Source organism: Talpa europaea (genome assembly GCF_964194135.1).
Source record: "Talpa europaea genome assembly, chromosome: 7".
NCBI classification, from domain to species: domain Eukaryota; kingdom Metazoa; phylum Chordata; class Mammalia; order Eulipotyphla; family Talpidae; genus Talpa; species Talpa europaea.
Genome location: NC_140074.1, coordinates 60,824,632 through 60,845,800, shown reverse-complemented (window position 1 = coordinate 60,845,800; position 21,169 = coordinate 60,824,632). Strand labels below are relative to the sequence as shown.

Sequence of the window (21,169 nt, the reverse complement as noted above, 5' to 3'; positions counted from 1 at the left end):
CCAAAGTTTTTAACACTGAGATTTCTGGGTTTTTGGTGGTATGTATTGGTTCTTAACCTTTCCATAGCAAAAACGCCAGCGTTGTTCTTACCATGCCTGTTCAGGTAACAGTCATAATGCAGTCATCTTAAGATTGTCCTGAGAAAGAAAATTCCATTGCTCTCAGGGACAGTATCCAGTCCTGGCTTTGCAGTGGCTGTCTGGTGCCCACAGGCACCTGCCTCTGGCCCGTGTTTACCCAGTTAGCAAAAGGAGGGACTTGGGTGCACTAATTTCCAGAACAGTCTTACTTGGTGGCTTGGAGGAGGGCTCTGTCCCAAGGTCTGCTCTCTGTGGCTATCAGGCAATATCCCCCGAGGAGCTTGACCTGTCCCTTAGCAAAAGTCTGTTGCTCTGCTGGGTCGCAGACTGTAATGCTTAGTTCAGGGTCAAAAATCAGCCCAGTATCCCTCATAATCCCTCATTATGGTGACTCAGAAACATTCTAAGGGGTAAAATCATTGTTTCCATGAAATCAGCTAGGGGAGAGTGTTAACTTTGGTATCTAAAGCTGGAAAAATGTCGTTTTCATTCTTTTACACATTCTTTCTTGCTGTGAAAATGTTGTTTGTGAAACTGAGCACACAGTGTGCCTCCTCTGCACCAAGGATGGGGGTGGGGATAAAATGTGACTTCAGGTCCATGGCCGGTAGGTGCTGGGCTAGGTCCACACAGATCTGTGTGTCGTGTTTCGTTTCAGTGACGTGGAAGAAAATCGGTTAATGGCTTGGAGTCGTTTTCCCTTCTGCATCCCAGAGCACATTCACTGTGGACGCAGACGCCCCTTCCCAGCCAGTGGCTTGGATTCTCCAGAGCAGAGTTTAGGCCCGCAATCTCCAAGTGCCAGCAATCTCCAAGCCCCAAGCTCTTTGCAGCGTGTGAGGTTTTAAGTTTTGATTATGGAGACTTTCAAACACAGAAGTCGAACAGTTTGATGAAGCACTCACATGTATGCACAGCATCCCTTTATTATTATTTTTCTGGAGTATTTTACAGCAAGTCCCAGATAACCCATTTAAGCTCTTAATATCTAAGTAGTTATCTCTCTGCCTGTTTCCTAATATATATAATATATATGCATACATATACCCATAATTCCATTATTATATTCAACAAAATGAACAGTGATTGATTCCTTAATATTGTCTGATACCAAAACCTCTTTTGGTTTGTCCCAGTCACCTCAAAGCCTTTTTTTGCATTGGTTTGTTCTACTTACAGACTGCACAGTGTGTTTGTTAAATATGTGTATGTTAAATATGTTTGTTAAATATCCTTTAATCCCTACCAGTTCCCTCCTTCCCTTTCCAATGCAATTTTTTGAGGTCCAAATAAATCCTTAGTGAATGTATAATAAGGCAGCGCCAGGTATTTCCACTTTAATGTCCTTCTCCTAAATAGTTTGTGGCCTTCAAGAACAATTTTTCAGTTTATTCCCCTCCCTATTTTATTTTATTTTTTTTTAGCGAAAGAATTCACATTTGTTATTCTATTCCCTTGTCTCTGAGCAGGTGATATGTAAGTTAGCATCCCAGTAGGGGAATTTCCTAAGAAAACACTTTTTAAATTACAAAAATAGTTATATATCCTAAATCTTTTAGGTATGCACGTATATGCCATGCACGCATGCTGTGTGTGTACATCAGTGTGGTTTTCGTTCTAGCTCACCATTGTGACCTAACAAATGTCCCCAGTGCTAGGGCCTTAAAACAGCAACTGTTTCCCATAGCTCATGGAGTCTGCTGCCCAAGACTTTGAGTGGGCTTAGCTGGCAGATTCTTTTGCTGCTCGTGGTATTGACCCAGGAGTGCTCAGCTGGCAGGTGGGCTGGTGTGGGGGACCTCAGACTGGGCACGCAATGGCTGGTCCCCTGGCACTAGTGAGCAGAAGGCTGGGCCCAGCAGGACAGTGGGCTGGCATACCTGCTCCTGCCCTCTTCTGCATGGCAGTCTTAGAGTCACTGGATTTTTTACAAGCTGGCGGGCTCTTCCCCCAGAGCAAACATCCCCAGGGAACTGCCACCTCTCTTTGGAAGTCACAAAATATCACCAACACCATCTTCTTTTTGGTTGAAGCCGTGCCCAGCCCTTCCAGAGTCAAGGAAGACTTTGAAGGCCTTGCAGACTTATTTGTAAGAACCAGAGTTTAAAAGAACAGCACTAAAAGGAAATCTTCAGGAACTTGCCACCTGGACCTCTCAAGTCCCCATGTTCATGTTGGTCTTTTGATACAAGATTGAGGCCACTCAGGTGAAAAACACCTGTCTTGGAGGTCATTCAGGCAGCCTGTGCCCCTTCCCCATTCACTGGGCATTCAGGTGGACTCAGTTGGGCAGATGGCATTGTGACAGGCAGGTGACTCACCATCCCAGTGATAAAGGGGACACGGAGAGGCTCCTGATCCAGAACTGTGAAAGAAAGCCGTCTAGTGGACCTTTGTTCTAGGGAGGTTTTGTTATTTTATTAATATCTGTGTCAGTAGGGATAATATATTAAAACATGACTGATAGTCTCAGCAACAAATGAGAAATGTTCATTCAGCATGTGCTGTTTCAGTGTTTCTTATTGAGCGTGGGAGGCATGATATATGAAGTATTGGGTGAAACCAGTTTTCAGAGTAGCCAGGATCAAGTGGCTTTATGTGTCTGGACTTCTTTTAGCATCCTGAGGAATAAATGGGAAACCCCCGACTTACTGTTAATTCACTGGGTCAGCATGCATGGAAGAGGCTATAGAGAGACTGAAATTGAGGTTGCTAGATGTTAGGTGGATTGAAAGAAGATTCATAGGCTCTTGGCCAGTGGGATCATTTAATCCTCACAGCAGCTCTGCGAGAGGGATGTTGTGGAAGGAACAAATGAGAGCTTTGAATCTCCGCTGAGATAGAAATACAGCTTGAACCAAAGTCAGTTTATCAGCCTGGTACAGAGTCTAATCAACAGTCGATAGTGCAACACAGCCTCAGTGCCCTGAATCCCTCGTTAGTTGAAGCCAGTGTGGCTGTGGTAGACATTAAACATAAAGCTGATGCTAAAATATGCCTCTCCTGACCTCCTTAAGACATTGGGATCCCCATCCCTGGTGGAAGAACCCTGATTGTCTGTGGGTGGAGCCAATCAGTGGTGTCACACACTATGAGGACAGTCACCTTCTTCTAAAATTGCTCTTCCTTGTTGATCAAAATTAAGAGCAGTTGTTTTGTTGCTTCCTCTGATTTCCAGGAGATTGTTAGCCAGGCGAGTCAGGAAATTAATAACATGTGCTCTGTTTTACCAGAATTGAATTTCCAGGAGCCACCCAGACTGTTGCTGTCCCTGCCCAGTGTCTGGTTTCTGTGTTTGTGGACAAATCTACATTTCCATTCAGCCGCAACTCTCTCGTTCCCCCAAAGAAAGTGGGAATTGCCTCTCTATCCTGAGGTCTGTTTGTGGTCTGACCGTGTACCCTTGTATCCCAAGACCACGCCTGTCGAATTGGGCTTAGGAAATATTTTTTGTTTGCAGGGCACGTTTGTGCTCAAAGCCGGTGAGGTGAACTGAATGACTGCAGGAGTAATGGATGTACAGAAAGGACTCTCCTAAGATTCAGGAAGGCTGTTGCTGACTCTAGGTCTGCCACTTCTAAGCAATAGGAACTTGGTCCTGGAATTTCTCTGAGGTCTAGTCTCCCTCTGCAAAATGGGGTGACTTTGTATCATCAAAGTACTCTTCAGCTGGCAGGTGGGATTTGCAGGCCGGAGCTTGGTCACCTCACACACTAGTTCATGGACACTTCTGCCTGGCCTTTAATCAGTGCAGCCCAGTTTTGAGTTGCCAAATCTTGCTGATGCTTGAGACGACATTTCTTACTCATGAGAAAATTTCAAGGGAAGTTTATTTGGTGGTTTCAGATATTTTGTCTTTATAACATCCTGGAGTAAACAGTTAATATTTGTTTATGATGATTTAAGTTGAGTGTGGTGGCAGGAGGGACAGAGACCCCGGGGCGCTGTGTGTGTGTGTGTGTGTGTGTGTGTGTGTGTGTAAGTGTATGTGTGAAGTTGAGGGCTAGTTTCCTCCTCCTAAAGTTCATAGAAAACTAGCACATTATCAAGTTTTGGAGGTGGTAACTAACTGTGAAATGAGCTCTTAGAATCAGTGGAAAGCAGGCCCTGAGGCAGGTACCTTCTGGGAACTGCTGACCAGGAAGCCAGTGATGATCCCAGCTGGAGTTCTGAGAGCTGTTTTAAATGAAGGGTGTATAAGAACTTGGGAAGGAAGGAATTGATCTCTAGGGATCAGTGTAGGCCACAAAATTCCCCCAAACAGATTAGTCTTCATTTTTTTTAATGGGATTATTCCACTACTCTAGATCATGGGCCTTCTGTCAGTTTTTGGTTAGCATTTGACAAAATATACATTGTGTTATACTTGGATGAAAGTAACTATAGTTCCTTTGTTGTGTAGGACACCACAATTTTATTCACTTGCTTTCTCACTCTTTCATTAATTCATGACTGAGGAGTTGGTGTCCCGAGACCAGTTCCTAAGGTTTGTGTAGGCCTCCCCACACCAACCAATTCTCCAGCACCAATGGGTGTCTGAGAATTCAGTTCAGTCCTGACACGATCCGTTGATAATGTCAGAATCACAGGTAAAGGCTGCATCTCCCAAGACTGTGCTCCACTTCAGATGCCAGCTGCAGTCACAGGCAGGTACCTGTGCTTCTGGTCCACTGCCTGAGGACACCCTCCTCAGCTTCCGGTAATTGACTAGAACGACACACAGAATTCAGGAAACCAGTTAGTTCACTGATTTATTACAAAGGCTGTAATTCAGGAACAGCCAGATGGAAGAGACACATAGGACAAGGTATGGTGAGAAGGTGCGAAGACCCCCATCCCCACTCTAGGCGTACCCCTCTCCCCAAATCTTTACATGTTCACTAACCAGGAAAGCTCTCAGAAGTCCCTCCTCTGGGGATTTTACAGATGCTTCATTATATAGGCATGGTTGATGAACTAATTGGCCGGTGGCAATTGAACTCAACCTTCTAGCCCCTCTGGTCCCTGGAGATCCTGGGGTAGGATTGGAAGTTCCACCCACTATGCGTGTTGGTTTTCCTGGTGACTACCCTCCCCCCAACCCCTTCTCAGTTGTTTTACCAAAGATAACTTCACTAACATAGCAAAAGTCACCTTGAAAACTCTCAAAAACTTAGAAAACCCCCAGATTCTTGGGGGCTGAGACCAGGACTGTGAAGGAGACATGTACTTCGGTCTTCTAAGTGAACAAATACATATTTCTTATAAATCATATTATCACAATGACTTACAAGGTTGACAAGGCAAATGAGAGCACCCCATTTTTCAGGTGAAGAAGCTCTTGGGGGAGTGCTAGAAAAGAGATAGAACTAGGCTTCTAACCCATATGTTTGCTTCTGAGAGTCCGGGACTTGGCCCCACATGGTACGACTGTGTGCATTTATAACTGGCTTCTGGCCACCATCATAGGGGTTCCCTTAGTACTTTCCAACTGAAGAAAGACCAGTCCTCCTACTACTCCCCAGCTCGACAACCCCTCCCCACATCTCACACACCAAATTTCTCATACTGTAAAACAGAGGTCAGTGACTGGTATATGGGTTAACAGCCTGGAACTCATATTTGTAACAGGAGAGATGATGAGCCAATTTAAAGGTTGAAATTTAATTGGAACAAATGCAAAGCCTGTGCTTAGGTTTAGAAATCATTGCAATTATTTGGTTATTTTTTTAACCCATATGTTAAAAAGCCAGGACTTGATGGTATGTCATGTGTATGAGACACAGTCAAGCTGAGGCCCCAGCATGTCTGTTTCCAATACACCTTTGTCCTAGTCTCATTAGAACACACAGGAGGTCTGGGAGGGAAGATGGGGGTGCACCCAGGTTCCCCCTGGCTAAGCGGATTCCTAGCCCAGACTCAGACTAGAAAGATCAGACTTCTGAAAAGTGGGTTGTTTTATGACTGTTGTGGGAACTGCGCACCTTAACCATCTCAGGGTCTATGTTTATTGAGCTTCAGAATGTCAGCTGGTTCAGAAGCAAAGACAGGGCCTCCCCTGGTGGCGCAGCGGTTGAACGCTGGGCTGCGAAGCTGCCCTCAGCCTCTGCAGCGCCGGTTCGATCCCCGGCCGCTGGCAAGGGTCCCACATGGAGCAACAGACCTCTCCTGCCGTGCCCACTGCTCTCCTCAGCAGTGTATTTCTTCAGTCTACCTGTTCTGTTCCCCGCTCTGGCTCTGGTGAATTCTCTCACCCTCCCACGCTTCTGACTGTACCCAGTGCTTGTATAAATAAATCAATCAATCTTTTAAAAAAAGAAGCAAAAATTAATCTTTTTTTTTTTTTTAAAAAAAAAAAGCAAAGACAAACATGGCCGGATGTTGCCCACAAGCAATTTAATGACCACTTGACAGAGTGTGTGATTAGCTTGTTGGAGGTGGGGAGAGGAGGGGGCAGGTGGGAGGGGTTCCCAGGCAAAGGAAGGACACAGACAATCCTGGGGTAGGCCCTGCTGCATGTTGGGGTACATGAGTTAGTTGCCTGTGTTTCAGCATTTGAGGGCCTGTGTAGGGCCTGGGGGATTAAGATGTGTATTGGATTGGGCAGCACTGATTGTAAAGAGTCCCTGAACCTGGCTGAGCTGCCTGCAGTTCATTCTCATGGGTGTTTTTGTGCAGAGAAGTGACTGAGAGGACTTGTGTGTGGGGATGCTAGACCTATCAGGACCCCAGAGAGGGGGCAGGCAGGGCTGTTGCTGAGCCCAAAGGAGGTAATGTGGCCTTTCTGAAAGCGCTTGCAGAGGCACGTGCCATCTGATGCCTGTGGAGCAGGTGGACACAAGGTCCCATGTGCCTGCAAGGAACTGGCAGCTGAAATCCTTTCACTGCTCAGATGTCAGCTATTTCCATTTTAGTTCGCAACTAGTATGTGGACGCTCGACTGGCACCCTCACTCAAAGCTCATTTTCTTCTTCCAAGCCTACCTGGGAGGCCTGGCTCCTCATCCTGGGGAGACTAATGTCATTTTGGATGCGCTGGCTTCTATCTTCTCCCTTCCAGGACCAGTTAACCTGTTATGTTGTTGCCAGTTGCCTGTTATCTTAGAGGGTCAGGATCATTAATTTATTTGGGGGACAGTTAAGATATCAACAGTGTAGTGGTCTTCCTTATCAGGAACATGGCTGGGAACCAGTACATAAGCAGAATAGGACCCTCTGACATCCAGCAAAGATATCGCTATGTCCATGCCTTGCCCTGCTGGCTGTCTGCCTGACCCAGTCTGTACTTGGCAACTCTGTGCTTTTATTTTACACATGACTTTAATGAGCTTGGGTATTCTGAGCTACTTTCAGATCAGAAGGAGCTGCTACAGAGAGACACAATGACTCAAAACCTCTGGTTGTGGTTCTTGTGAAAAGTGATGTGTTGAGATGGGTAGATGCCAGGACTCAGGAGAGAGCGCTCTGCCCTGCTGCATCTGGGGACAGCTTTCTGGTTCCAGAATGGTGATCAGGACCTAGCAAGGTTTTACATGCAGTTTCTTCTGCTTGAGAATGTGGGGAGCTAAGTGGCTCTGAGAACCTATGGGTTTGGATCTCAAACTGCTTTGGATGACTTTGCTCCCCAAGAAGTACCTGGTTAGTGAGGACTACCTGTAGTTCCTCCCTTCCCACTCTGGCCCCACTGTACTCCACACACTTAGAATGATAGCTGGCACCTGCTGAGCAGTTGGTAAATATTTGTTGAATGAATGAATGAAAATGAATTCATACTGAAGAGGAGACCTAGTTAACAGAGAACGAGGAGCGGCTTCCAATTTTGTCACATTAACAGATCTCCCATTATAACCACTAGACAGCACTTCACTTAATAGCCACAAAATTGTGTTGAGGTAAACAGCCTTGGAAGCACAGCACAGTTCCCTAGGCACTTGTTCGTAGAATACTTAATTTGAAAAGATTTTAATGAGCGTTTTTTTTTTTTTTTCATTTTTCTTGCGGCCACTTTGTGAAATAGCATTCTGTTGGGCATGCTCACCCCATCCCAAGGATCTGTTTCTTGGCTCCAGACCCACCTGTGCCCCAGCCCTCCAGTGCACAGAATTCATGCAGCGCCTGCTGTGTGCCAGCCTTGCACCATGCTTTGCGGATGGAGGGCGGTGAGGAGGTGTGCAGATGAACACAGCTGGTCCCTGCCCTTTGGGAGGGCTCAGTCTGAAACAGCAGCAAGACAGGAACCCAGGCCACATGGTGTAATAGCAATTGCAGTCAATAAAGGCACTTGCTACTGGTGAGAACACCCAGGAGGGGCCATTTCCCTGGGACAGGAGACCCCGTGTTTAGGCTAACCCTGAAGTGATGGTTTATGGGCTTCTAGGGTCTTCCTCCTCCCTCCACCCAGCCCTACCACTGAAGTCCTGGCTGATGGGACAGGTGGACTAAGGTATCTAGAGCCTTCTTAGTTGTAAAAGCGAATGCTCTTCAGGCTGGGAGGAGTGAGAGATGGTGGGTTCAAGGGCTGTGGTCTCCACCCCACCCCTTTCTTCATCCTACCCACTGGGGCATGTTTGGAGGGCCCCCATGCCAGTCCTCATAATCCTCATAATTTTACCACTCTATTTTTGGCATCAGAAAGGATTGTTGGGAATTCTGTCTTCAGCAGAAGAGGATACTTGAATGACATTTTCTACCCACACAGCCCCTCCCCAGCCCAGGAATTGCAACTGCCCTGATTTTGTTGTAATCACACCTTTTCCATTTTTATCACCTAGGCAATGACGTTTTTAGTTTTTAATATTCTCAGGGGTTTTTTAATGTCTCTTAAAGACTCTTTTAATCTGTAGGTTTCCCCTCCATCTTTTCTCTTCCTTGTATCTGTTTGTTGAAGTAAGTGGGTCATTTGTTTCTAGAGTTTCCTACAGGCTGGGTCTTGCTTATCTCCACTCCACATAGTTTAGAATGACCCTCTGCAGGTCCTGCGTTGGTGGCAGGGTTTAATGGTTGAATTGGTTCCAGGCTTGGTTTGGTTTTTGTGTGGAGAGAGAGATTTGGGGAGCAGGTTATATCTTTTGCTCATTGATAGATACTTGATGTTTTTACTTTTGGGCTATTATGAATCATGCTACTTTGTATAAATGGACATTTGTGTACATGTTTCTGTTTTCATTTCATCTTGGGTATGTACCTATGAGTGGAATTGCTGGGTCACATGGTAACTCTGTTTAACAATTTGAGAAATTGCCAGGCTATATCTCAAAGCGGCTGCACAATTTTACATTCCCATTAGCAGTGTATAAGAGTTCCAGTTTCTCCAACATTTGTTATTATCTGTCTTTCTTATTGTAGCTGTCATGCTAGGTAAAGTGGTATCCGATGGTTTTGATTTGTATCTCCCTAAAGATTTATGATGCTGAGCATCTTTTTATTTGCTTGTGGAGCATTTATATCTCTTTTGAGAGCTACCTATCTGTGTATCTATGTATGTATTTCTCTTGCCCATTTTAAAACTGGATGTCTTTATTATTGAGCTGTAACAGTTCTTTATTCTACATAGAAGTCCCTTATCAGACTTAGAATTTGCAGGACTTTTCTCCCATGATTCATTGTCTTTATACTTTCTTGATGTGTTGGCATCCTTTGAAGCACAATAACTTTACTTTTTGATGATGTTTGGTTTATTTTTATCTGTTGTTGTCTCTGTTTTGTGAGTCCTGAGAAGCCATTGTCTAATCCAGAGTCATGAAAATTTGTGCCTATGTTTTTTTCTGAGAGTTTCGTAGTTTTAACTCTACATATACATCTTCAGTTCATTTGAAGTCAACTTTTGTAGATACTGTTATCTATTGTTGGTTACCCAGGGCTATGGACAACCAACAAAACTAAACAGATAAAAAAGCAAACAGCCGAAAAAGCCAGGATCAATGCTTGATCCTTTCCGTTCATATACCAGTGTTCATAAGAAGGCATGGGCTCCCCATGCTCAGAAGTTGTTTTTTATTCATCATTGTAAGTGCTTAGATTTAATGATAAGTTTGTATTACAGTAAAGCAAATTAAGAATTTTAAATGTGTGTACTGTGGCACATTGTCTATGCACTACAAGCCTTTTGTTCCTTACCCAGCTGTCATAGCCTACATTTTCATCTTCCCACTTGTCTTCCAGAAACACGCCAAAGGCCAGGATCTTTTTGATCAGATCGTATACCACTTGGACCTTGTGGAAACAGATTACTTTGGCCTCCAGTTCCTCGACTCCGCCCAGGTCGCAGTATGTATTTCTTGATTCATTTCTGGAGAGATTGGCTTTTCATGCTAATTGTAGACCCACAGTTGCTAGAAATTGGCAGAGAGAAATAAGAATAAAAATACAATATTGACGCAGTAAAGAGTGGGCATGGCTGCCCATGTGAAATGCATCATGATGGCCTTTCCTTGACCAGGATAAGAGGAAAGAGAAGCATTAGGGATTCATAGGCCTGCATCAGCGAAACATTCCAAGCACTGAGATTAACATGGTTGTGTTTGTAGAGGAGGTAGGAAGAAGAAATATCATTATAGAGGTTCCTTTAATGATACTACCTTTTTTTGAAGCAACAGAAGATGCTGTACCACTGTCCTGTGGTCTTCCTGGGCAGGTCTTGGCATTGATTGAGACTGGATTGCAGCTTGTGTCAGGGCAGCAAAGACCACACTGAGTTTGCCTGAGACAGAAATAGTCACAGTGGAGATGTGGAGCCTGTGGGCTCAACCCAGCTCAGAACCTCTCTTTCAAAAACAGGAGCGACTTCAGTTTCTCCCCCAACAAAATGTAGCTTTGGGTTTCAAAGATAATGTATTAAGCAATCTAAAAAGGTTTATTGAGTGCCTACTATGTGCTGGACCGGTTCTAAACACCGCAGATAAAGTAATAAACATGTATTTAATACGATGGATGATAGTAAGTGTTAAAAAGAATAAAGCAAGGCCTCCCCTGGTGGCGCAGGCAGTGGAGCGCTGCACTGTGAAGCTGTCCACAGCCTCTGCAGCACTGGTTCGATCCTGGCCGATCGGCAAGGGTCCCACATGGTGCAGCAGACCTCTCCTGTCTTGCCCGCTGCTCCCCTCAGCAGTGTATTTCAGTCAGTCTGCCTGTTCTGTTTCCTGCTCTGTCTCTGGTAAATCCTCTCATCCTCCCGCGAATCTGGCTTGTACCCCGGTTCTTGTATAAATAAACAAATAAATCTTTAAAAAATAATAAAGAATAAAGCAGGAGTAGGGGATAGATGGTAGGGGCGGTGCTATTTTGAACAGCTTCTGAAAACGTGGGTTTCCAGGTAGAGACCTGGAGTGCATCATGTATGCTTAAACCTTTCTACGAGAAAGATACTTTTTAGGTACTTTCTAAAGCTCCTAGTGACAGTTGTTAGATAAAGATGCTCAAAATAGGTGCCTGGAATTGGAACTGCCTGAGAATGTGTCTCCATGAGTCTGTCCATGGATGATACTGTGGAATGGGGACTGAAATGCATCCTGGCTCAGCACCCCCTGGGCAGACTCTTCCCCCTGCTCCCTCTGTACTTCCAGGATTTCCTGTCTGCTGAGTTGTCCCCTCTCTCCCACGCCATTGCCTTGCACTTTCTAGATGTTTCTTCCTTCTGTTAATGGTCCAGATTCCTTCTCCATTTCCAAGCTGGAGACTCTTACTCTGGACCCACCTGGGCCATGGAGAGGAGGCAACTGATACTTCCCTTTCTGCCCCTTCATCCCATTCATCTTCCTGTACAGCTGGGCCACCCTGTGCCCTGCCCTCTAACCTCGACACTGTCCTTTCCATCCGGCAAGGCCTCTGCTGACTTGGATTTTCTCTTGCCCTGATCAACCTTTGGATTCAGGGTTCTGGACACCGATCTCGTTAACATTTCATAGAGCAGCCTCACACTTTGGGTCCTGTCACCTCCCAATTGCTCCAGGATCCAGAATTCCATGATCACGTCCCTTTAGTTCATCTTTCTAGTTCAGCTTCTGGTCTCAGCCCTTAATGACCCCCTCCCACTTTACTCTCCTTTCTCCAGCTTCCCGGCCCCTTCCTCTGTGCCCTAGCAAAGCCACAGCCGTCTCACCTGTGTCCTCACTTGCCCTTTGATTCTTCTGTCCCATCAACGTTGCGACCCATCTGTTTCCTTTGCTGCTTCTCATGACTGCCAAGCCTTGCTGGAGAGTCACGCTGTGCCTTTTGGCGCCAGCACAGATCACAGGTTCAGCAAAGTCCAAGCCCCCGAGCTGCTCCTCTAGCCTTAAGTGCCTCTCAGCTCTCCTTTTGAGCCTTCCCCGGACTCATAGTCGAGTTATTTGGAGATTCTTCCGACATTGGCCTGCCCTCTAGCTGAGAAGAGCGGGCCGTCTCATGCTCGGGTCTGGACGCCTTTCACTATTCTGTCTTAAGGGAGTACGCCTGAGTCTCCCGCCTCATTCCCTGCACCTGCATCTCAGATTCCTTCCCGTTGCTTCCTGAATGCCAAGTTTAGAGTTTCTGTTCCCAGTGTCTGACCCTCTGCAGCCCTCTTCAGCCCTTCTTGTCCCTGAAATACTTCTCTCTCTGCCTTCTCTGATGTGTCTTCCTGCAGGTGATGCTTTTGATTTCAGAATATCTCAGGCCCTGGACTGGGAATTGGACCTGGACCTTGTTCCCGCCTGGACCCCTGACTTATTAGGTGCGCATTAGTTACGCCACCCTTCCCCCTCTGGCTTCAGTTTCCTCATCATAAAATGGGGTCTTGCAGTTATTCTCTCAGTATAATGTTTGGTGATTCTGAGTCTAAAAGAGAGGCAGCTGTGCCCATCCGGTGCCTCCTCCCTAGTGAGAGAAGATATCCATCACTTCTGCCCTTAGAGCTGAGCCTGTTGCCTGAATGACATGTCATCCCCAGGTAACACTGCTCCCCCTCCCCCAGCCACTAGGGTTCCCAGAAAGCCACGCCTGTGTCTCCATTACAACAGACTTTGCTGTGAACCTCTGCTCCCTCCTCCTCCAGGCTTTCCTGCCTGCAGGGCCCTGGCTCTGGGCAGGCTGGAGGACGCTGACAGCAGGATCTAGGCGCCCTTCCCAGGAACAGACACCTGCAGGCTCTCACACTCCACAGGTCCTGAAGCCTGCCCAGCATCCAGCTCTGCAGACATGAGCAGGTGCAGGGCCTCCTGGTCTGACCGGGGATCCAGAGACCCTTCTTGCTCACCAGTCTTCATTTCTAGCTGGGCTGGGTTCTGGTGGCAGCTGCGCTTTTCTAAGCTGTCTCTGTTGGCACCGGGTCCCCTTCTGGAGCACCTTTTCTCACCTGGTTTAATTTCTGGCCACCCTCTCAGGTGACAGTCCTTTACACAGCATGTTCTAAGCCACTGACACATTTTCCTCTAAGTAAATGTTTCTCTGAGCTTACTTTGCTTTGTGTGGTAGTTTGTTCATTTTCCTCTATTTCCTTATTTGTGTATATGAACAAACCTTGTGTATTAGATCCTCAGCTTAGGACTTCCTCTTCTTGACTGGGTGACTTCTTGATGACAAGGCACACAGCCTAGAACTTGGTCTCTAGTCCCAGAAGGAACCTTCAGAGCCATTTGTTCAATTTTTCCATCTCCTAGATGGTGAAACCAAAGCCTTTTGACCCTGGCAAGTCAATCAGTAGCACAGCTCAACTCCAACCAGGTTTTATGGGTTGAGGTTTAATGCTCATTTTAGTGCACTGGACTCTTGGGTCTCCTCTTTCCTATCTGCATAATTCACAGAGAAATGGTGGGACTTAGGAGGTTACGGAGGACAAAAGTTTTTATAATCCGCATATTGCTGTGGGCCTCCACTTCCTAGCTGGAGACGCTAAGGGGAACCAGAAGTCTTTCCAGCTTCTACTGGAAGTGTACTGAGAAGGTTAACTGAAGCCTGCAAGGCCACCTTGTCTGCAGGAGCAACCGTAGCAGTTTAGGCAAGAGCCCTTTGGGAGGTTTGCTGAGCCAGCTTCTAAGGTAGCATTGATTTTTCCAAGGGACTGGAAGGAGTTGGTGGCAGGTTATTGGGTGCTGTGAGAGGTGTGTTTCTAGGGAGAATTGGGGCCAGGAAGTGGGGGGGGTGCTTGGCCATTGGCTTACTACCCCATAATTGAGGCACCTGCAAAAATTGACACTCCCCCGGCTAGCAGATCTGAGGGCTGGCAGTGGCAGAGCTGTTGGCACAGCTGCCCCAGCTCTCACACCCCAGTTCCCTGTGAGGAGCCAGGCCTGGTTTCCATAGTGCCCTGCCTAGCCCTGCAGCAAGGTCAAAGTCTATTGGCATCGCCTATTTTTAGCACTTGGGGCTGGGGCCTCCTGTTTCCCTTTGCCATATCAAAGCAGGAAGTCCACCCAGGAATCCACTCTGCTAGATCTCACTGTTACACAGCTCAAAGCTCTATTTTTACATGTCAGTGCTGCCTTCTGAAAGCTGGGTCTCTGGCCTAGCCAACCCAACTTTCTCACTGCTGGTCATGATAGCTGCTGTTCAGCTCTGGTAAGCTCTGGGCCAAGCACTGAGATTAAAGGCTTAATGTAGATTTCCTTTTACATTCATCACTGATCTGCAAAGCTGGTCATTGAGCAGATCCATTGTACAGATAATGAAGTTGAGGCTATGGAAACATTGGGAGTCTTGAAGGGTAGGGTGAGGGACAAAGCTGGGATTCAGAACCTGGTCTCATTTCCAAGCCCAGCATTTTCCACAGTAGTGTCTCTTTGTCTGACACACACACACACACACACACACACACACACACACCCCTTTCCATCAACAACCATTCATCAAACTTTGACTTGGAGCTTACTTGATGCCAAGCACTGTGGTGCAGGGTGAGCTGGGCACCGCCCCTCCCTGCCATGTGCTGGTGGGGGAGACAGATGAGCCATCCCTTGGTAAAGTGTGTTCACTTCTACACTCTGTGTGCCTCTATGAGGACAGGCTCCCTGAGTGTCATGGTTGAGATGAGCGAGTTACCCAAGCGGAACGTGGGTGTGGACCACAGAGAGTGAGAGGGATTTGCCAGGAATAGGAGTGACAAGGATTTGGGGCAGGGGCAATAACACACAGCCCCACCTCAGAGGTGACTTCCTCCTGTCTTTGTCACAGCTGTTCTGGAGGGTGGGTGTGGCCATCATAAACCCATTCCTAAGTTGCTCCCAACTGAAAAGCCAACATCTTATAGTGGTACATTTTGCAACACGGAATACAAGAAAAGGCAGTTTTGGTTTTTGTCTCAAGGCTCATGAGGTGTTTTTGCAGGATAGCATCAGGTACATGGGGGATAAGAAACCCAGGGTAAAGAGTGGTTGACACAGCTCTGGTGGCTGCTGGAAGGACCTGGGGGACAACACTGCAGATGCTATTGCAGCTCCATTGGCTTCACTCTGATGATTGGTGGAAATATTATCCCACTTGCCACCTGTGTAGACGCTGCAGTGTGTCCTCACCCTTTGCAGATACCTGGAGGGGGAGTAGAGAGCTGGGAGCAAGTTATGTGATTGTAAGAGGACATTTTTAAGAACCGCCTTCTCTCCCTTTGAATGGTTCATTCCAGTTTCTGTGGACTCAAGTCAGTTCTTCAGACAGTGGCTGCAGATAGCTCAGACACAGATAAGGAAGCCAAGTGCAGAAGGGGGAGCCTTCTCGTGACCACACTCCAGGGGAGCGGCTGGACTTGGGATGTGTGGACTCTGACTTTCTGCCTCCTTCCATTTTAGCACAAAGATCTGTAAAAAGCCTCAAGAAATGCTGCAGGATGCCCTGCAGGCTGATTCTGAATGTTGTCAGTGAGAGAGCAAGTGTTTTCCTGCCAGTGTGCAAATATTGGTGCTGTTTGAGAAGCTGATTAAGGGGTCTGTGCCATTACTATAAGGAACCCCAAGAGAACCTCAAGGAGCTGGTATAAATGAGTTTCCAGGGCTTCATTTTGAATGAGGAGGCGGAAAGACCCCTCCTGTGGGTGAAGAAGTTACATAAGACAACATGGGGCCTGGAGACCTAGAGCAGGAGACACATTCCAGCCTGAGTGAATCTCACCTCTGCCTCTTACTAGTGCCATAGTCCTGGGCACCTCGCGGGCCCTCTCACAGCCACCTCATCTGTTTGGAGGCCCAAAAAAGGGAGAGTTGCAACACAGTCCACTGTGTGTTTTTCCCAGTACCCCCAAGCAATTAATTTAGACACTAGCTACCTAGAGTTAGCGCCTAATACCATGGGTTAAGGGCTCAGTCCTGTAGGACTGCCTGCCCCTTGGTTCAGGTGCCCATCACAAGTCCAGGTTACGCCTGTGATTCAGACCCATGGACTATAGATGGGCTTTGGTTAACGTGCTAGGAAGATTTAACTTACTAGATCACCAGTTTCTTATAAAAGGATATAACTCAGGAACAGCCAGATAGAAGAGAGGCGCAGGCAAAATGTGTGGTGGGGCTGGAGGGGTACAGAGCTTCTGGGTTCTCCCTGAGTTCTTCTCCCCATGTCTTCACATGTTCTCCAGGCTAGAAGCTCTCTGAACCGTGTACTTTTGAATTTTTATGGTGCTTTCCTCACATAGATGCAACTGATTAAATCATCGGCATTGGTGATTGGTTCCACCTCCATGCCTCCCCTCCCCTCCCCCACTTTCTAATCACTTGTTGGGCTCTAACTTTCTAATCACTTGTTGGGCTTCCCTGCTGGCCACCAATCCCCATCCTTAAGTGCTTTCCAAAAGTCACCTCATTAACCTAAAATTGGGTGTGGTTGAAAGGAGTTTGTTATGAATTCCAGGGAACATGTATTGCCCTCATGACTTAGGAAATTTAGGGTTTTAGGGGCTCTGTGCCAGGAAAGGGACAAAAATCAAATACATATTTCTTATTATAAACACAGTGGCACACATATTAAGCTTCCAAAGTGTTCATTCCCCACCTTTTCTTTTCATTTTTTGGGCACAATTAACCTTTAGATTTCTTCCAGCTCTAACTTAAATGAAATAGACACTTATTCATAAGCCAAGAAAATGTACAGGCATGGGGGAAGCCAGTTAAGCTCCACCACTCAGACTTGGTAGTGAGGGCCCAGGGGTTGTTCAGGCAAAGAGTCTTTAGACCCTCTTCAGCCCCTGTGCTTCTCTTTGCTGTTGTGGTTCAAATGTTTCCGAGTAGATATTAGACAATTAAATTCTACAACCAGCTTACGTGTGTCATAGGTCCAAAACTAATGTATAATTAGAAAAGATGGGCCTTGCCAAGTCATCTCATATCTTGATTTATGGGAAGGGTTTTCCAGATGAACTTGGACAAGAAATTCAGATCAGAAACCACTTTTCTAATGCCCATTAGAGTATTCGAATTAAGTGTCTTGCCCTCTGAACTCAGAAACACACCTGTCTGCATTCAGCGACCGGTTTAATTGTCTGTTGAGAGCAAGAGCTAGAGCAACTGGAGACGTGGCTATATTTAGCCAGGATGCTGATGAACAGTGGAGCCGGGTCCAGCAGCTGCTGAATCCTTTAAGCAGGGTGCAGGATATGATTCACTAAATTCTACGTTAGGCCTTAGGGCTGGGGCCTCCAAGTTCCAAGGTGGTCTTACAGGAGAAAATACCAGTCGTCAGAGTCCGGTCAGCTCCTGCAGCTAAGAAGAAAGTCAGGTCATTTTCAACTAGTGGATAAATGATAGGTTTTATCATCTCTTGTTTTAATATTGTGATTGGGTTTCTTATCGCCTCAGATGCAGGCAGGCAAACCTGATCTGAGCCCCATGTTGTCAAGGAGCTTTAAAATGAGCCATTTCTGAGTCCTTTCTCGGCTTAGCCAGGGCCAGATGTTTCACAGGCCTTTACCCTGGCAGGTCCTGCTTTGGGCAGGGCAGGACAGAGACCAACCTGCAGGAATGGGACAGGGGGAGGGGGTGACTTCTACCAGTGTCTCCACAGGGAAAATCAGTCTGCTGTGGGAGTGTCTAGCTGTGCTCTGACTGTGAGTTAACTCCAGCCATAGACATTTGGCCAGTAAAGCCTGAAATTGCTTGAGATTTTATAGAGGTCCAACAGCAGTTTTTACAAGGGGTCATGAATGTTTCAAGCTCCCTAAGATCATTAGGACAGGTTCTTGGGTAGGAGAGGATGTGGAAAGCTTCAGCAGTAAATATTTAATGGATGTAGGCTTTAAGCAACACTCACGTGCCGAGATGCTGTTTCATGGGTCTTGAGTAATCGTGATTGCAGTGCACAGTCAGGGTCAGAAACCACAGCTGCACACAGCACCAGCTGGACCTGGATCAGGATTAGAGTTTGACAGTGGGAAGGTGGACTTAAATTTGTCCTAGTGCAAATATAAGGAGACTTGGGAAAGGAAAGAAATGGGACAAGCTTCTTTAAGCTCTGAGCCTCTGGGGCTAAAGAGATTAGAAAAGGCTGGTTGCGGGAGAACTTTCTGGTAATGGTGAATTCATTTGAAAGTGAGCAAAGACAGGTTTAGTCACAGCAATTGGCATGATGCTTAGCTTTGGCAGGAAGGTAAATACTATGCTTTTATCTGTCTGCATCTGTCCTCCTGGGGGCAAAGGTGATAGGGGGAGTGGGCAGGGGGTTTAACTTGGTTAAGAGCTGCGGGGATATCTAATTCTAATGAGGCAAGCTGATCATTAAAAACTGCCTGATAGGCAATAATGAATGAATTATGTAATAGAAATGACAACCCTCCCTGCCCACGCCCTTGAAAATAATATTCTCATTAAAAATAAAATATTAGCAGAGAAGTTTTTTAGAAAGTAAATGGCATTCATAGGTCCACACCCAGAAATAACTTCAGTAAGTCTTTCTGGGCACATCTTAATAGAAAATAATTTCATATAAATAAGATCTTACCTGCTTGTTTTTTTTAATCTAACATTGTGTGGCAGATCTCTTGCAACATCAATAAATAAAGGCCTAGATCTGTTTTAAAGACTGAATAGTATTTCATTATATGGATGAGCCATTTTTTTCCTTCTGTCTTTGTTGATGGACATTTAGGTCATTTCCAATATAAAGCTATTAACAATGAGATAAAGCATCCTGTGCATGTGCCTTTGAAATCCACATCCTGCTTCAGGGATCTGCCGCTTTTATTACATGGTTGCTTAGCTGGGAGCCAGATGATAAAAGCCCACGTTCCCCCATTGCACTGCTCATAGCTTATTGTGTTATAATTCATCCGTTATTTGCTTTTGTGTTGCCTTATCCCGCTCCTCCTACACTGTGACAATGGGCTCTTTGGTGAGGTGTAGAGTACACGGTGGTACTAATTTAGTCCCGCCCTTTCTCATTATCAGAATGTGCAGAGTTTAGATTGCTTCTGAGAGTATATTGACAGTCAACAGAATGGCCTCTGATTCTGAATAGCTAGTCAGAAGCCCACTCTGGCTGTGTCATTCCAACTGTTATTGTGACAGTGAAGTTCAGTGTGTATTGCACTCATGTAAAGTGACAGGAAAAGTCTCTGTTTGCCTCATTAAAAAAAATCTTTAACATTTATTTCCCAAGAATATAATAAGGACCTGCTGGATGCCATGCTCTGTCCTGGACTTGGGAAACAAGTTGGTGATTAATTACATGGTCCCTGCCTTCCTGGGCCTTAATTTTGCATGGAGGGGCTCACAGTGTTGTTTCCCTAAATGTGGTTTTCCATGGAAGTTAAGCTGCTCCCCGGGACTGTAATACATAATAGAGATACTTTCCTGTGAGGGAAAAGGTTTTGTAATTTCCTTGGATGGATAAGACTGAAATGGCTCTTCTGGTGAAAAAATTCTGGAGGAAGTTAAATGCCTGCTTTAACCAAAGCAAAAGTTTCTTAGGCAAATGCCTGCCTGTTTTTCCATCCTCAGTGTGGGCCATTTTCCTGGCAAAAGAATAAAGGGTTTACAAATTTTAGTTGTATGTTAGAGTTTAGGGAGACAGCACCGCAAGATCCATGTGTGATTAGAGGTTCTTGGTGGTGGGGTTTGCAGTCATCACTAGGTTAAGGGAGACCTGAAATAATTGGAGAAGATTGATGGTAACCTGAGAAGGTCAGAAGCAAAAGGCAGTTGGTGGCTGCACTGACTACAAGGGAGTTCACAGATCAAGTAGTTAAAAGGTTTCAAGTTCTTTCAGGCACCACTCTCAAAAGCTAATGGAAACTGTGGGCCCTCTCCCCAGAAAAAATGCACTTCTTTTTAGAAGTACAGATTTTCTCATGCCATCCTAAGCGGTGAGCAAATCCCCAACCTAAGAGCTCGTGATCTGGTCCGATGCTGGATTTTATGGGTAGAGTTACTAAGACTTGTGTTGGAGGATCACTATGGGGAAATGTATAATCTTGCTGATGAACTATTTCTCAAGAAACATTTTCTTTCTTTCAGCACTGGCTGGATCATTCCAAACCCATAAAAAAACAGATGAAAAGTAAGTAAGCCAAATCTCCCCTCCTCAATTCTTTTATCAGAGAGTAAACTCTTTTGCCAATGTTTTCAAGTGTTAGGATTTCTTTGTACTTGGGAGTATTTAAAAATAGATTCCATTTTAAGTGGATGATTTTTTAATTTGTTAAGATTGGCCAAATGTTAGAGTTTAAAATTTGAATAAGAGTTTTTAGTAGATATTAAAAAATAGACTACGCTCTCAGTGGAAAATGGGGGCACCCCTGCCAGTGAGAACTGATTAATATGCTATTCAGAAACTTGACTTTACACCTGTTATATTCACTTTCCAAAGAGTTACAGAGTTGGAGAATGGGGGAGCAGGAGGGATCTCTGACAGCCTGGTCCTGTGCTCATATTTTGCAAGTGGTAGCCACATTCCCTTCAAGTGGTTTGTGCAAGGATCATTTTAAAAAATGTTTTATTCTCTGGAAAAATTTTAAGGTGATTTTAGATTACAGAACACTGCTGTTTATGTGTCCCTTTCCTCAAGCCCATATAGTATTTTGTAAAACATATCAGTCTGGAGTCTGCAATCAGGTGAAAGCAAAATATCAGCTCTTAGTAATTCATCTGGATCATCAGTGTTTTCTCCCAGAATGAGGTTACTAGCCATATCATCTCTGTCAACGCGAAGTCTGCTTTTCAGTTTTCCACACTAGAACTGAAAGG

General features: G+C 45.6%; 1 protein-coding gene across 5 annotated transcripts in view; it reads left to right on the top strand.

Moving 5' to 3' along the window:
* EPB41L4B (erythrocyte membrane protein band 4.1 like 4B) overlaps positions 1–21,169 on the top strand; it is a gene marked incomplete at both ends in the record, with an annotated part of 124,772 nt that overhangs the window by 22,679 nt on the left and 80,924 nt on the right. For all 5 annotated transcript variants that reach the window (XM_084236142.1, XM_084236140.1, XM_084236141.1 and 2 more), the window contains 2 exons: positions 10,221–10,325; positions 20,441–20,483. In XM_084236142.1, the coding sequence (XP_084092268.1) occupies positions 10,221–10,325; positions 20,441–20,483 (148 nt within the window). The remainder of the gene's footprint in view (positions 1–10,220; positions 10,326–20,440; positions 20,484–21,169) is intronic.